The following is a 15,393-nucleotide window of genomic DNA, read 5'->3' as shown; positions in this document are numbered from 1 at the left end:
GGTAATTTGAAACCACCAGCGGCTCCTAGGGAGAAAGATGGGGCTTTCTACTATCAAAGTTAGTCTTGGAAACTTCCAGGGGCAGTTCCACCCTGAGCTACAGGGTCACTGTAAGTCATCATCGACATGATGGCAATTGAGTTTGGATTTTGGTAAATTTCCCCTAAATTACTTTCTGCAACCTTTATACCGTCCAGGTGTTTCCTCTTTTAGTAAAGTATTTCTATTTTCCAAACAGCAGATTTGTCAACAAGCTTTTGTAACATAATTGATGTTAAATTCTCTGTATACACAAGTTAGCATCCTACTTTTTCACAGCCTCTAGACATTTCTTTAAAATTTCATGTAGCATAATAACCACACATATTTCAAATCCAAATCTATGTTCTTAGCTTTATTTCCAATTTTAAAAATCTATTAGATTAGTATGCTCTGAAATCCTTAAGGAAAATCCTTTGAGGAAAAACTGAATGTATCCTTAACCCATAATTTAATAACAGACGATTATTCTAAAAAAATTTTCCTGCAGAACTAGCATGAACCAGAAAACAGTAAATGCAAAAGACAAAAGTGAGAATGAAAATTCTTTTAAGATAGATGGATCCAAAATGGCTATTTTTAGATGACCGGGTATTTCATGGCTGATGAGACTTTCTGCACTTCTAAGATTGAGTCTGGAAAGCACAGGGGCAGCTCCACTCCGTCCTACAGTGCTGCCGAGTTGGGATCCACTCAATGGCAATGGAGTGAGTTGTATTTCAAGGGCTGCGTGGAAGGGACAGGGCATCGAACGAGGCGGTGGTAGTCTATAATCAATATGTCTGTCACACAACCTGCCGCACCCTATACCCGGGTGTGCACGATGACCGCAGGCGTGGCTTCTGGGGCCCGCTGTCGCTGGAGACAGGCCCAGGGCCGGCCCGCGGTGGCCATGCCCGAGAGAGGAAAGTGACTCACGGTTCAGGCCCACAACACCCGCTCAGGTGGCGTAACCCTGGTGGATTATGCCAACTCGGATCCGGCCATCGTGAAGTGTGGACGACTCAAGCAAGCTGTCGCCAATGCCGCTCTGCAGGAAGTAAAATCTTGTGGCTCGGGAGCCCCTAGGTTCCTGCAGAGGAAGTTCCTGAGCCCCGTGACATTGCCAAAGGCAGCGATGAGACGGGTGCTCACGAGGAGGGCGTTCAGGCGAGGACAGTCTCCCGAAGAGAGAAAAGCCAGGGGCACAGGGAGCTGGACAGGCCTGGGGGAAAAGAGGAGCCCGTGGAATGCCATGGACGCGGCATTCACCCCGATTTGTAAGACTGCCTGGACCGTCACTCGCACTGCTTGTGGTTTGGAGCCACTCCCTGGAAGGTGACCTCTACTCTCTGCCCAGGCCCCTAATTACACTTGCCCCTCTCACTGCGTCCAGGCACCTGTCGGACACCTCGGCCGTGTGCCTGCGACCGGAATCAATGGAGCTGCGCTGCCTCCCCAGCGTGTGATCGCATCTCTGTATCACACGTATGAACCACTTACTACTCGAGCCTCCAAGAACCCTGCCATTCCAGAAGGCATTCCCAACATACTCGAGAATTCCAAGCGCTTATTTTTCTGGTGCAGAAAGGTTGTAGGGAATAGGCAGGAACCAATGAATTGAACTTCCAGTTCAAAAAACAGCACCCTAGGTTAAAGAGCCTATTCCACATGCAGATGTTCATACCAAGCCCAATCCAGGACTGTTGTCTCCTGCAGGTCACCACCCTCAACGTCATCCTTATTCCGATTGTCACGGGAATGGTATTTACCCTTACTATCAACATGAGCACAGACGTGCGGCACCATAGATCGAATGAGACTTGCGTTCCAGAAGCTGTGCAGTGAACATGGTGAGTCAAGTCATCCTTAACCCAGTGCACAGCGCCCGCCTCTTCGACTGCTGCCACCCACTATCCATTCTCCCTGGGGGCGGAGCGTAGTTCCTGCCTCCCATCCCTGGGAGCTACCCTGGACTCGGTTGTCCCTTAGTAATCAGATCCCACTTTGCCAGCTGATGACGGACTTGGTTAGTAATGAACCAACTCTTCAGGCTCCAGGGCTTCTGGTTGGGGAGAGAGGGAGGGACTAAATCGAGGAAAACCAACTGATTCATAAACCTATTTTCCTGTAAAAATTTACATTTGAAAGGAGAAACCTGGATCTATTTTCTGCTTTAAAACCTTATTTGGGGTTATCGAGTTTGTTGTTCATTCTTTGATCCCAGCGAAAATGGATGGTCTTGCTCAGGGAAAAATGAAATTGACTCTCCAAATATGGGCTTTCGACATTGCTTTCCAGATCAGAAGACCCTCGAGCTCTAAATTGCTGCTAGCTGCTTCAAATGTCAAATGAGTGATCCTCCCCATACCCTTCTCCAGAAACAAAGTAGGCGAGAGGGTTTTCAGAATCTTAAAAAAAAATCCTCTATACAGAAACTACTACTTAAATGAAGAGTACAGGGCATATGGGACGGGAGATATCAAATGTTAGTTGTAGCTGACTCAGTTTTCTATTGGGCACCCTGATTTTTCAAGTGACGCTGTTGTTTTGAAGTAAAACCAGTGCACTTAAAAAAAATCTTAATCATCTTATATCCTACTCACTTTTGGGGGGGTCATATTTCAAAATGTCACTTTCTTTTTAAATACCGAAGAAAGAACTTTCAACTTTGAGAATCGTATCACTATTTCAGTTTTCAGAGATTAGGATGACATGTCAAAACCAGGAAAAACAACTTTCCAAAAGATTTTAAGAATTCTGCCATTGAAACGTGCAATTTCGTGAAAACTACAATGGCCCATTGTGTGTGTTTATGAACTGCCTACACCTACTCCACCCCTTTCCCACAAATAGAGAGCACCAAAGTGTTATAAAACAAAGTTTATTCTGTAATACTTTATCATAACGAATTGCATCTCTTTGGTAAAAATAAACTTTATAAACATTTTAATAACCAGATTAATACAAAAACTAAACATTTGTAAGTTGTTTTTAATATGAGCAAGACTGGCAACTGAAAAGTGGCTCACTCGTTCGTGCCTGGTCATCTACTGGCAGTTACAACTCAAACTCAGGACGTTGTTTTTTATGCTACATCAGAAAAGAGGGCAAGGAAACACCTTGATATCTCAAATTTCTTGAATCAGAAAGCATTCTTACTCTTTCATTTAAAAATAAATAATAGTTACAATGTATTGGCAATTATACATTTTATACACTGCATGATGGCAAAATAATACTTTGAAATTAAGCACATAGTTTAATAAGAAATGTTCATTTTAAAACAAAGTTTAACAATGGCACTGGCAGTCAGATGCAAAGAATGTGCTTTAAGGGGGAAAAAAAAGGCAGGTGTAACAATAAAATACTCTACGTTGCCTTTCAATAAATACTTCGACTACATCACTAACGCACTGAGGCAAACTTTGTTTTAACCAAAGTTTACACACTTCAAACTAATGACAAACCATAAAATATGTGTAAACCAGACAGCCTCACAGTTTCACAATTAAATGTTATGGCCTCCACAAAATGTTGTACTGTAATATTTAAGACAATAGTCTTTATAGCTCTGTGAAGTATTCACATTCGTTGCTTACATTTGTTGGGAAAGGCCCCCTGGTCTACCAAGACACGAACATTCCTTCTGTAATGCTTGCTCTAGCTTTGAATTCATGCTACCGACGATTTACGTGACCACCCAGTAAGAACCCTTTACACAATGCCTCCAGAAGCAGGAAAAGGAAAAAATCATATATACTTAACTTGACAATATACTACGGAACCTAAGCTAAGAAGAGTCATGCTAGCTATACCGAGGAGAGGCAAGGCCCACATGTAGAAAAGAGGTGATCCACCCACGGTGAGCTTTCCCCAAATCTATTGGCTTTCTCTCAACTTGAAAGGTAAAATTATTAACTTATTTTGAAATATATTGCACAAATAAGTTTCAAATATATTTTGAAAACCAACAAGCAAAAAACCAAAACCCCACAACACTGATTGGAATATGAAAGATGAAGACTAATTGTGTAGACTGAAACTTTCACCATGGCGCTCATAGGAACTGGAATCAGCTGCAACACAGTTAAAATTGTTATGCCCTCCCCCTTTCATTTTCATACAAGGCCAAAGTATACGTCAATTAAGTCCCAGTTTTAAAATATGCCGGGGAGCCTCACATATGTAATTTCTCCAGAATTTCTAAATTGCTTTTATAATTATAGTAAAATAACTTATTACAGAAAACACAATTTATACTCCACAGTACTTGGGAATGACTTTCCTAAACAGGGCGGTGGGGGGTGGGGGGGGTGTGAGGCGCCATGGGGCAGGGGGAGGGGCTCTAGGCCTCGTTTCTCTGTCACAAACCAGAATGAGATCATAATCACTGGGAAGCTGTAATAGGGAAACAAGGATTATGTAATTAGGGTTGCCCTGGAAAAGAACTACCTTGATACATTAACACACAGAAAGCTATGTACTCAATTCTGTACAAAAAGTTTAAAAGATCTCATCGTTCCTCCTTGTTATCTCTTGGAGCACAACTGTTTATCTTTGCTAGTGAGAAGTGTAACTTACAAATATTTTTCTTTGTAGGGAAAGAAAACGAAGGGATTTAAAGAGTTCTTATACTTGTTACAACTGACAACTCTCCCCTCTCTGTGCCTTACCTCATTTTCCTTCACCTAGAAAGAGTTATTATCCACGAGACAGGAACCAAGGAGAACATTGGTGGCACAGAATTTCAACAGAATAAAATAAACCAGAGCCAGATCGTTGAAACACTAAAACCAGCATCATGAGGTCATGGTAAATAGCGACAGAGGTGTGCAAAACTATTGGACATTAAAATAATTTTTTAAAAATATGTTTACTCTTCCTATTGTGGTAAAGCACTGTGATTGGTACACTATTCACTGTAAATGGTGCTGCATGGGCTTGACATTTTCTGTCCTAAAGGGGACACACAGAAAGAAGGAAAAGCCCAAACGTACCATCCCAGTTTTCATCGTAAACAAATTTAAAAATTGCTACACTTCAATCCCATCAATCCCATTAACGTGGCTCTCCAGCTTCAATTACAGCCAAGATGAAAACAACATAGACTGTTAGTGTTGCTATCCCTGCCTTAAAGTCTTGTTCATTGAAAAATGTTTGCTTTTAAATCATGTTTCTCATTTGGCAGTTTTGCCCAAATAATATTTAGCTTAAAATAGGAGTAAACTGTTGCTTAAAACAAAAACAAACTTAGGAAAATGCTTTATAGTCTTAGAAACAGCTGAAAGCAGCCTCCAGCTCCCTTTCCCGTTGGGTGGAAACACTGGTCTGGGTGGCCGTAAGGAGGGAAAGAGAGACACACGGGAGCTGACCCCAGGGCTCTTAGAGCTTGGGGGCCATTTCAAACAGGCTCACACTATCTTGAATTTGCTTCAGCAGTGATCTGTCCTTAGTAAAACATCCTTGGACTGTGATGGAAGTACAAAAGACCTAGAGTTTTGTGGATTGAAGCACTATGGGAAGAACTTCAAGCAGGTTGTATTACATGTAGCGGGAAAATTCTAAAACCAGCACCTGGCTTAAGTGATAAATAAAAGACTCGTGGGGAAAAAAAGAAAGCGCTGAAAGCTGCTAACCCCTACCACGAGCCTGACTGCCGTGTGCGTCCATGGGTACTGAGAAGAAACCATCAGAACAACACACAACAAAGCACTGTTTATGACACAAGGTGCAGCATGAATTAAGACTGAATTAAAAAAACACGTTTACCAAGCATTGTAGAAAAAAATGTGTAAGTTCTGATTTACTACCATCTCCTGTTCTTTCTGAATGATATAAACTGTACGAATGATACATGAACAAAATGTTTCATTACAAGCGGATTTCTTCAAATACTTAACGCTTTCACCAATGCACTTTTGCAACAGCGTTATAAAACCTTTCAGCAAGCATTAATGGCACATACAGGTATTATAGGAGCTCTAGTGGTGCAGTGGTTAAAGTGCTCAGCGGCACTAACCCAACATCCAATCTGAGGGAGGAAGATGTGATGACAATCTAGTTCCATAAAGATTTACAGCCTTGGAAATCCGTTGGGGGCAGTTCTATTCCATCCTACAGGGTTGGGGGGAAGAGTCAGGATTAACTTTATGGCAATGGGTTTGGTTGGGTTTTACACAGATATTGCACTGCCTTCTCCCAAAGAGTATATTGTATAAGATTTAAGTCCATAAAGGTATTTTCTCTGTAACTTTGTTAAATACTTTATAATTCAAACACTTGGACAGAAGATTTTTTCCAAATAAGCTATCTTAGTGATGACAAAATACCTAACATTTGAATGTTTTTAGATCAGTGGTTCTCAACTTGGGGGTCGAACGACCCTTTCACAGGGGTTCTGTGAACCATAGCCAAATTTACACAACCATAGCAAAATTACTTATGAAGTAGCAACAAAAATAGCAACCATAGCAAAATTACTTATGAAGTAGCAACAAAAATAATTTTATGGTGTGTGTGTGTGCGGGGGTGGGGTCAGCATAACATGAGGATTATGCTGTATTAAAGGGCCGCGGCATTAGGAAGGTTGAGAATCACTGTTTTAGATTATACGCCATTCCCATTACAAGTCTCAGAATTCAAAACTTTTTTTTTTCCCAGTGCAGCACCATGTGGCTTGTTCAATTCAAAACTTTTAACAACCAAATGAAAAATTCTTATGCCAGAGTGTGTCAAGATAGGTGTTATTCCATAGCACACTTTATGGCTGTATATTCTCATTGGATAGTTTCTAATCAGCAGACAGCTAGTGATTAAAACTTAAACCATACTTATAATGTACTTTGGGAAAGAGCAAATGGGCTCAATTAATATGCTGTTAGTATGTGAGACGTAAAACTTTCCCCAGAATATTGTAATAACAATTGGAGTGTCCTCAGATGAAAATTATTCCATAAAATTACATTTTCTAAAGAACTTTTCGTCGTTGTGTTCTCTACCTATGTAAAGGAAAGGAATTTTAGTGACATCTAGGATCTTTTCAATTTATATTCGCCTTGTTTATGCCTCAAAATGAAAACAAACAAAAAAAACCCCTAAAACCAAAGACAAAATAAATCACCCAAATTTTGTCCAACTGCATTGTGTGTGTCAGGGGAGGAAGATATGAGACAGACATCAACAATTTTTTTTAGCAGGAGCAGTAATTAAAGTTAATTACAGACTGAAAAAGAAAATGAAACAAAAAAAACTGTATAATAGAGTTGCAAATTCTTACGTTTGAAATATTAAGCAAAGGAAAGATGGCCCCCACCAATATAATTTAAAGATAGATGCTGGGCATTTCATTATAAAAAATTTGCATATCTTTTGAAACATTTATCACAAGAATTAACCTTTTAGGACTTTACACCATATATTTATGATTGGGCATGATCCTAACAGCAATTGTTTAATCTAAAAACCAAAAACCTTCAATGTTTTGAAAGGAATAATTAGCAGTCCCTCCCCAGCCCCAAACTAAAGAAGTCCATTATGGCTTTGATATCCCTTGTAAAGAAGAGTGTAGGAGAGTATTGCCACACTTTAAAATAATTTCATACTAATAAGAAATTCTATTTTTTCCGCTGCTTTTGATTTTGTGTCTTAGCAGCACTTATGAGGGAGCCCAGACATGTACGGATTCCAGCAAGGTGGAGCAGCGAGCCGGCTGCCTCTTTGAGCTCCTCATCAATTTCTTGACATGCCTGCTTTCGCCTCTTTTTGCCTGGCTGCCGTTTTCCCGAGGTATCTGCACATGCCTGTGATGCATAGCCACTGTCGCCCAGAGGATCATCTTCGTAATCAACGTCTGTATCCTCTTCACTGTGAAATCCTTCACTGCCATCACTTCCCACATGGCTGCTCTTTGGGATAAATTCATAGACCTCATCCATAGAAGACAGGGAAGACACACTAGACCTGGATGCGCATCGCTGTGCTGCCATGCTGCTTGCGCTGTAATTGTGGTCTTCCTTGGGATCAATGCTGGTGGCCAAAGAATCACTCTCCTGTAAACGCACAGCCCCTGAGTGGTTAAATGCACCGCTAAAGCTCCTCTTTTTTTGCAAGGCTGCTTTAAGAGGAAGAGGTTTCTCACCTGTAGAAATGAAAGTTCCATCAATAGGTCAAATGCACTTGATTGCAAAGACATGTAATTTAAAAACACAGAGAGAAGGGGGGTAGGGGAGAAAGTAAACGGCAAAGAAAATCTCATGAGATCATCAGAAACTCTTTAGTACAAGCTAGATGTTGGACAGCGGAAAGAACCAAACCATGCTCCCTCCCAATATTGGTCAAACTCTAACATTACTTGAGAACAGTAAGTACCTTTACATCAATGCTCTGTGGATTATTTCTTTAAGTACTTGGAAATCTTCTTAATCCACGTAGCAGTATGTATACATTTTATGTCCTTTCCATGAAAAACATAACTCTTTTGAACTGTTGCACACAATGCCTCAATATAAATCCACTACTGTTTAGCTGACCATTTCCCTGTTGATATTAGATTGTTATCAATTTTTTGCCAGGATAGGTAACGAGCTGCACTGCAATAAGTCTTTCTAGATGTTTCTTCAAATATATATGCAAATACTTTTTTAGAACGATACCAAGTAGAATTGCTTTAAAAACCCTCATACAATTAAAATTATAATTGGGAAAAATAATTGGTCCTTCCAAATAACCAAAAAATGGCTGTCCCAATTTCTATCCTACTGTGTATAATACCCAGTTCCCATACTCCAGACATAATCTCTGATGGATAAAGCATGTATCTCACTTGGCCTCATGATGGAATCAATGAAGATATAGGAGGGATAGCAAAGTGTAGTGAAGAAAGCAGATGGTGTTTGGCTATTAGACAAAACAGTGTCTGAGTTCTTAAAGGCTTGTCTTAAAACAGGCAACCACCTAAATGAGGTGTAAGGTAAGCTCACATCGAAAAAGCATACCAGCCTATGTGATGCAAGGGTTTTAAAGAATAAAGTCTAAAACTGGAGGAGGGAATGATATTAGAACTTAAATTCTGAGCACTTAGTTTACAGATTATTAAATGATAGAGAAAACCCAAAATCCATTTGTAGAGTCCCTAAGTGTATTCAGGTGCCAATAAATTCCCTTGTACCCAGTGGTTCTCAACCTGTGGGTCATGACCCCTTTGGGGGGTGTCGAATGACCCTTTCACAGGGGTCATCCGATTCATAACAGTAGCAAAATTACCATTATGAAGTAGCAACAAAAATAATTTTATGGTTGGGTGCCACCACAACATGAGGAACTGTATTAATGGGTCACGGCATTAGGAAGGTTGAGAAGCACTGTTAACCCACCCTCCAGGTATGTGAACAGGCTTGCTATAAGACAGAGTGCATTGCAAAGTGAACTAAGGCAGATAGAGCTAGGTTAAAATTTAACACCTTATCATTTGTTCTCTCTTTTGACCCATTTTGAATTTGTTTGTATAGTTTTCTTTCTTTTAGATTGAAGATTTTGGGGGTTATTGGTAATTTTCTTTTTTAGGGGGGATGGGAGTGTGTGTGTGTACATGATTTTCTATAATATGAAATCCAGGATAGGTCAATCTAGAGAGGCAAGTACTGGACTAATAATTTCTTAAGGTTATGGCAGAGGAGGTTGGGGGAAAGCAGGAACTTATAATAATGTGTAAATGAAGAAAATGTTCTAAAATTTATTGTGGTAGTGATTGCACAACTCTTTTTAATGTATTTAAACCACTGAATTATATGATAGATGAATTAGGTCCATAAAACAAACAAAAACAATGGCAGTATTGATTTTATTTTGCATTCCCAATGACTAAAGAAGCTGGGCCTCATATGTATATTGATCATATGTATATGTGTACATTTATTTTTCTGCTCCTCGTGACTCTTCATCTTTGGCTGATTTTGCTGTGGAATGGTTTTATTTTGTGCTTGGAGGATCTTTTAAAATATACACTGGACAAAGGAGTAATCCTTTGTAAGATGAAAATCTGTTTCCTCAGCCCTTTGCTTACATCGCATTGGTTAGAGATGCCTTCTGTTGTAAAGAAGAACTCTAGAACTCTGATGTTTATTAAGTTTCCCACCCTTTTCTTTATGGATGTGGCCTCTTCAAAAAGGCCTTCCAAGGTTGGAAATGCATTTCCCTATAGACAAGCCTTGATTTTCACGTTTAGATCTTCAATCTTATTTTATGTGTCTTACTGTTCTTCTTGTTTACGCTGAGAAGTTTCACCACAGCATCACTTTGATCTCTCAATTGCACACATCAATGGAATAGACACCTAGTTATTCAGGTAAGCCTTTTCTCATCTAAGTAACTTACATTCTGCAATACTTATACAGCTTGAATTCTAAATATTTGAAAAGGCGGAGAAATGTACTTCAAAATGAAAGGTGATGATTGCTTACATTCTAAAATCCCTTGTTCTATAGAAGTATTTAAAAGCATCATTGCAGTGGCAGCATCAATATCAGATTCTGAAAAGGGAAAAAAAATGTAAACATGAATGCTTTTTTATAAAAGAGAAGGCTAATAAAAGTACCAAAGATAACCAATATTATGATTTTGGTGTATAGTCTTCTACTTAAACAAATAAAAGCACATACATATATCAAGTAAAAATGGTGTTTACATATTTTAAAATCTACTTTTGTTCACTTAAAGTTATGGAACAGTTTTGTAAACAGTATTGTAAAGAAAGATGGAAAGGTATTAGACAACAAACACTCTCTCCTTCCATTATATTGTGAATGTAAAAACCTGAACTGCATTTCAATAATGTTCTGCCCTTCTACTCTCTACTCTCAAAACCAAACTCACTGCCATCAGGTCACTAAATCCCTAAACAGCCGAAATTAGCTAAGAATGTACACTAGGGCCTTATTAGCTTTTATCATTTTTACCTTGAATAATCATGTCCTTACCTATGTATATTGTTACGAAGTACATTAATTACATACTAATTAAAGATTAAAAAATAAGTTAATTGGTTGGTCTGTCATGTGATTCTACAAACGTAAAATAAATCATTATTGCAAGTAGGAAACTGTCATTAAGGTCTTCAGTATAATTATACACACACCTGTAGGCCTGTCGATTCGTCGACAACACAGAAGGCCAAACACTGTATCGCATATGCCATAAGAAAAACAGACTGTAAAGGACTGGTTAACCCAACCGATCCTCCTCCAGATATAAAGTGGCTCTCTCTTAGCTACTTATATACACTAATACTAGATTTTCTTCCTCGTCTTGGTGGCTCTTAAGTCTGAATAACTGTACTCTAGGAAAGCTGAAATGTTGTGATCTAAGGTGTAAGGAAAAAGCAGTAAATATTTATATAAAATATGCCCTCATGACTTAAGTGTCTACATTAATATCCTCCCAATTAGGCTATTTTTTCTTTATGGTAGGAACGGTATCATATTCGGTTACCATAACGCCTAGAACAATAATGTTTAATAAATGTGCAAAGAGTAATTTAGATCTTTTGTACTCTTTTCCTTCAGTCAAGCTGATTGTCACCAAACTAACAACTGAACACTTGCAGTGAGCCGAACACATTCTAGGTATGAGTCACTTCATGCCGCAATTCACTCTGTGAAACAGTGTGCTATGTGATTTGACCACTGTGTGAATATCATCTTGGATCTACACAGACAGTCCCTTTACAATCTGTATCTAAACCCCCATAAAGCCTATTAAAACCTATGTGAGCCCACCTAACGGAACCTGATTGCTGTATCCACTGGAAACAGGAGGCCAGTCTTGCCAGATGTGTGGCTGGTCTGGATTTGGGCTACCCCAACAGCCAGATTGGTACTTTGCACCTAACCAGGTATGGAGAGTTGGCCGCTGAGAGACTGTGGACCTGCGCCAGGGACATAGTTGGCAGCTGTGACCTTGTCTACACCTGGTATGGCCACTTCCTGATTCTACGCAGCCAGCCCGTGGAGCCCATATGCACCCCAGGCCCAACTGGCATCACCAGCACCCATGGCAAGTGGAGGGGCCATGAGAGGTGCAGCCTTGTGCCTGCACGAAAGGTTGCCCTGCTGCTGGGTGGAGTGAAGCACAGAGGAGAGAGCGGGAGGAGCAGGCATCCTGGTGTTGGGGTACTTTATACCACTGGGGGAAATTAAAAGCAAGGGAGAACTGCTTTCCCTTTTTAAAAGAAGCAAAATGGAACAAAAACACCTTATGAGACAGCTTGCACACTGCCCAAACGGACATTAAAGTTCACATACTTATATGCCTAGACTTCATTAATTCATCAAATCCTTGAAATTTTATGATGTTGATACTACTAATATTTCTATTTTAATGATGAGGAAACAAAGAAATATAGCTAAGATTGGTAAAATGGGATTTGAACTGCCAGAACCCAGGCTTTTAAATCATTTTTCTGCCATTCTCAAGTGCGAAAAGTACAGCATACATTGCAAATTCTACACGTTTTTATTCGTTCAATAAATATAGCATCCTGAAATGAGCCTGACATTGTTCCCAGCTGTGGGAATGTAACACAAACCAAACAGGAAAACCCCTAATGTCTCAGAAGTCAACGATGTAATTAAAACACAGTATGTCAGATAATGATAAGCACTGGGCAAAAAACGTAACCACAGAAGGGAGACGGTGCTAGGGAGGTGGCTGCAATTTTAAGTACAGACATCAGGGAAGGCCTCGTGCAGGAGATGACCTTTGTACAAAGACCTAAGAGTGAAGCCACTTAGATACGGGGAGAAGAGTTTTTCCAAAAGACAAGAACAGCAAGTTCAAAGAATGTGAATCGATGATATCCAACAAAACAAAGGCCTCTTCAGCTCCTGTCATTTTGCATGGAACTGGCTTGCAATTTTATATAGCTCAGAATTCTAGCATGTCCTTGAAGAAAAAAGGTACAGTAGGCAGCCCATACGGAATCTCTGCACGATGTGGATAAAAGGCTACCAGGGCACACGCTTTGGAGAAGGGCATGTGGGCTGGGTTTTAGACCCAACTCAACACCTCAGCTAGTGTCCTTGTGCCAGGCACCACTTGCATGGCATTAAGCCAGGTGTAGGGAACCTTTTTTTCTGCCAAGGACTATTTGGATATTTATAACATAATTTTGGGCCATACAAAATTAACAATTTAAATTGTCGTCAACTCACTCTTAATGTGATGGCTGGAACTGCTTCTCTGGTGAGTGTGTGATGTTACCTGGTATTGATGAGTTGACAGCCCTTGGATGGATGTCCATACTGTACCCCTGCTTTAAAGCAAAGGCCCTAACAGCTAGACTCATAATTTTTTAAAAGTTAGCACAGTGACTTTCCTTTAAGAAAATGTTTTGCTATGATTTAAGCGAAGGTTTACACAGCACACAATCAGTTTTGTTTCCACTCATCTATTCTAATCCCGTCAAATGATCTCACTTTTTTCAGGTTCCCACGGCTCCTTTCCCAACCCTCTGTCCTTGCACAAACACTGCCCTTCTGATGCGCACAAGTTTATTCTAAAATGGAAGTGAGTTCAGTTCTAGACTTGAGCAACTAAGGGTCACAGTTGGGGTAAGGGGTGACGGAGGAAGTGCCCCATTAGTCTCCATTTGACCAATCAGCCTCATCTTTTTATATGGTTTGGAGGTCTGTCCCACATTTTTCTCTGACCCTATCTAGAACCTTTCAGAACAGTTGGTGCTGGTGCACCATTTAGAGCGTGTGCTCGTAGGGTTGTGCAAACTGACGTGTGCCTGGTTCATTAGTCCACTGGACCAATTGTTTCCATGTGCCCTCCAATTTTTATCATGCTTCTTTCCTCTGGATCAGTGGTTCACAAGCTTCCTCAAGCCATGACCCTTTCATACAGTTCCTCATGTGTGGAGACCCCCACAACCATAAAATTATTTTCGTTGCTACTTTATAACTGTCATTTTGCTACTGTTATGAATCGAGCGACCCCTATGAAAGGGTCATTCGGCCCCCAGATTGAGAACCGCTGCTCTAGATGCTGAGGGAATCAATATTTGCACCCTACATGGCTGCTCATGAGCTTTTAGCCCCAGTTGCTACTCACATAAAAGTAAAATGTTGGCATCGCCTTTATGAATATTATGCCAATTGACTTGGTCATCAAGCCTGTGGTCCTGATCCCCCAGGCCCAGTGTCTCATTCCCCTCAAGGTGTTTGATTGTACTTAATACGTTTCCAGAGCTTTGCCCACTGAACGGGCTCTACCAGATTCATGGCTACATTTGCAGCAAAGGCGATGTCTATTTGTGTAAAAAGCATATACAAACATCCAGTCAAACATATATGCATGAGTATGCTCTCAACTCCCTCCCACAGCTCTTCAGTGTGTATGTCGATCCAAGTAGCTTCTAGAGCAAACTTCCAGTAGAAGGCCAAAGAATCATACTTCTGAAATATCACACTAAAACGAAAAACAAACAAAACTCCTAAAATGGTAAGAGGTTTATTCTGATAACATAAGACAGCTGCGTGAATACATTTCTAAGTTTCCAATTTCTTAGTTTTTATAACAGTAACTAAGAGAAAAGAAAACCAAACCAAGCTCACCCTGCTGAATTGGTTCCAAGACTAAAATTTTATATGGGAACAGACAGCATCACCTTTGTTCCTCGGAGTAGATGGTGGGTTTGTCCTCTCAACCATGCAGTTAGCAACCCAAAGCCCACAGCCCCACCAGTGCTACTACTTGACAGAAAAGAAGTATTCCTTACATAGGCATTTGTTGTAGATAATTTATTATACCCAAATTCATCTGAACTCTCTCCTCTGTGAAATTAGGGTACCCTGGTGCCTGGAGCCCTAATGGCGATGCTAGATAAGCATTGAACTGCTAATCAGAAAGTCTGTAGTTCAAACCCATCAGATGCTAGATAAGCATTGAACTGCTAATCAGAAAGTCTGTAGTTCAAACCCATCAGCCGCTCCATGGGAGAAAACCAAGGCTACCTGCTTCAGTGAAGACAGCCTCAGAAAGCCTGTACAGTGCTTCAACTCAAAGGGCTGCTAGGAGTTGGAATTAACTTGATAACAAGTTTTGATCTGGGTTGGCATTGCTGTTGGGTAAGAACTGCACTGCTAACCACAAGGTTCAAGGTTCGAACCCACCAGCCACTATTCTGGAGAACACCTGATTATCAATGCTTTGTCCAATGCACAACTTTTATATTCTTGGAACAAAAATAACAAGTCTACAGAAAACATTTAAAAATTTTTATTTGTAGTGCTCAATATCTTTTGGTGTTAAAACAAATTGGAGGCGACTCATCTGTTTATTGCCACATTTAAAGACTTCAGACTGCGCTCACCA

The 15,393-nt window shown here is 40.2% G+C and overlaps 1 protein-coding gene and 1 pseudogene across 1 annotated transcript in view; one reads left to right on the top strand and one right to left on the bottom strand.

The window, feature by feature from the left end:
* The first annotated feature begins 862 nt into the window (after positions 1 to 862).
* LOC101641074 lies at positions 863 to 2,010 on the top strand (annotated as a pseudogene).
* A 4,533-nt stretch (positions 2,011 to 6,543) lies between these two features.
* The window catches only part of FOXN2 (forkhead box N2), a 45,206-nt gene continuing 36,356 nt past the window's right edge, over positions 6,544 to 15,393 (bottom strand). The window contains exons 5-6 of the mRNA XM_013003915.2: positions 10,479 to 10,547; positions 6,544 to 8,158 (exon numbers count right to left, since the gene is read on the bottom strand). Of these exons, the coding sequence (XP_012859369.1) occupies positions 7,635 to 8,158; positions 10,479 to 10,547 (593 nt within the window). The 3' untranslated portion in view covers positions 6,544 to 7,634. The remainder of the gene's footprint in view (positions 8,159 to 10,478; positions 10,548 to 15,393) is intronic.

This window comes from Echinops telfairi, unplaced genomic scaffold, assembly GCF_000313985.2.
Source record: "Echinops telfairi isolate 266 unplaced genomic scaffold, ASM31398v2 ScPeMD7_7475;HRSCAF=8513, whole genome shotgun sequence".
Taxonomy (NCBI): Eukaryota; Metazoa; Chordata; class Mammalia; order Afrosoricida; family Tenrecidae; genus Echinops; species Echinops telfairi.
This window is presented reverse-complemented; position numbering and strand designations above follow the sequence as displayed.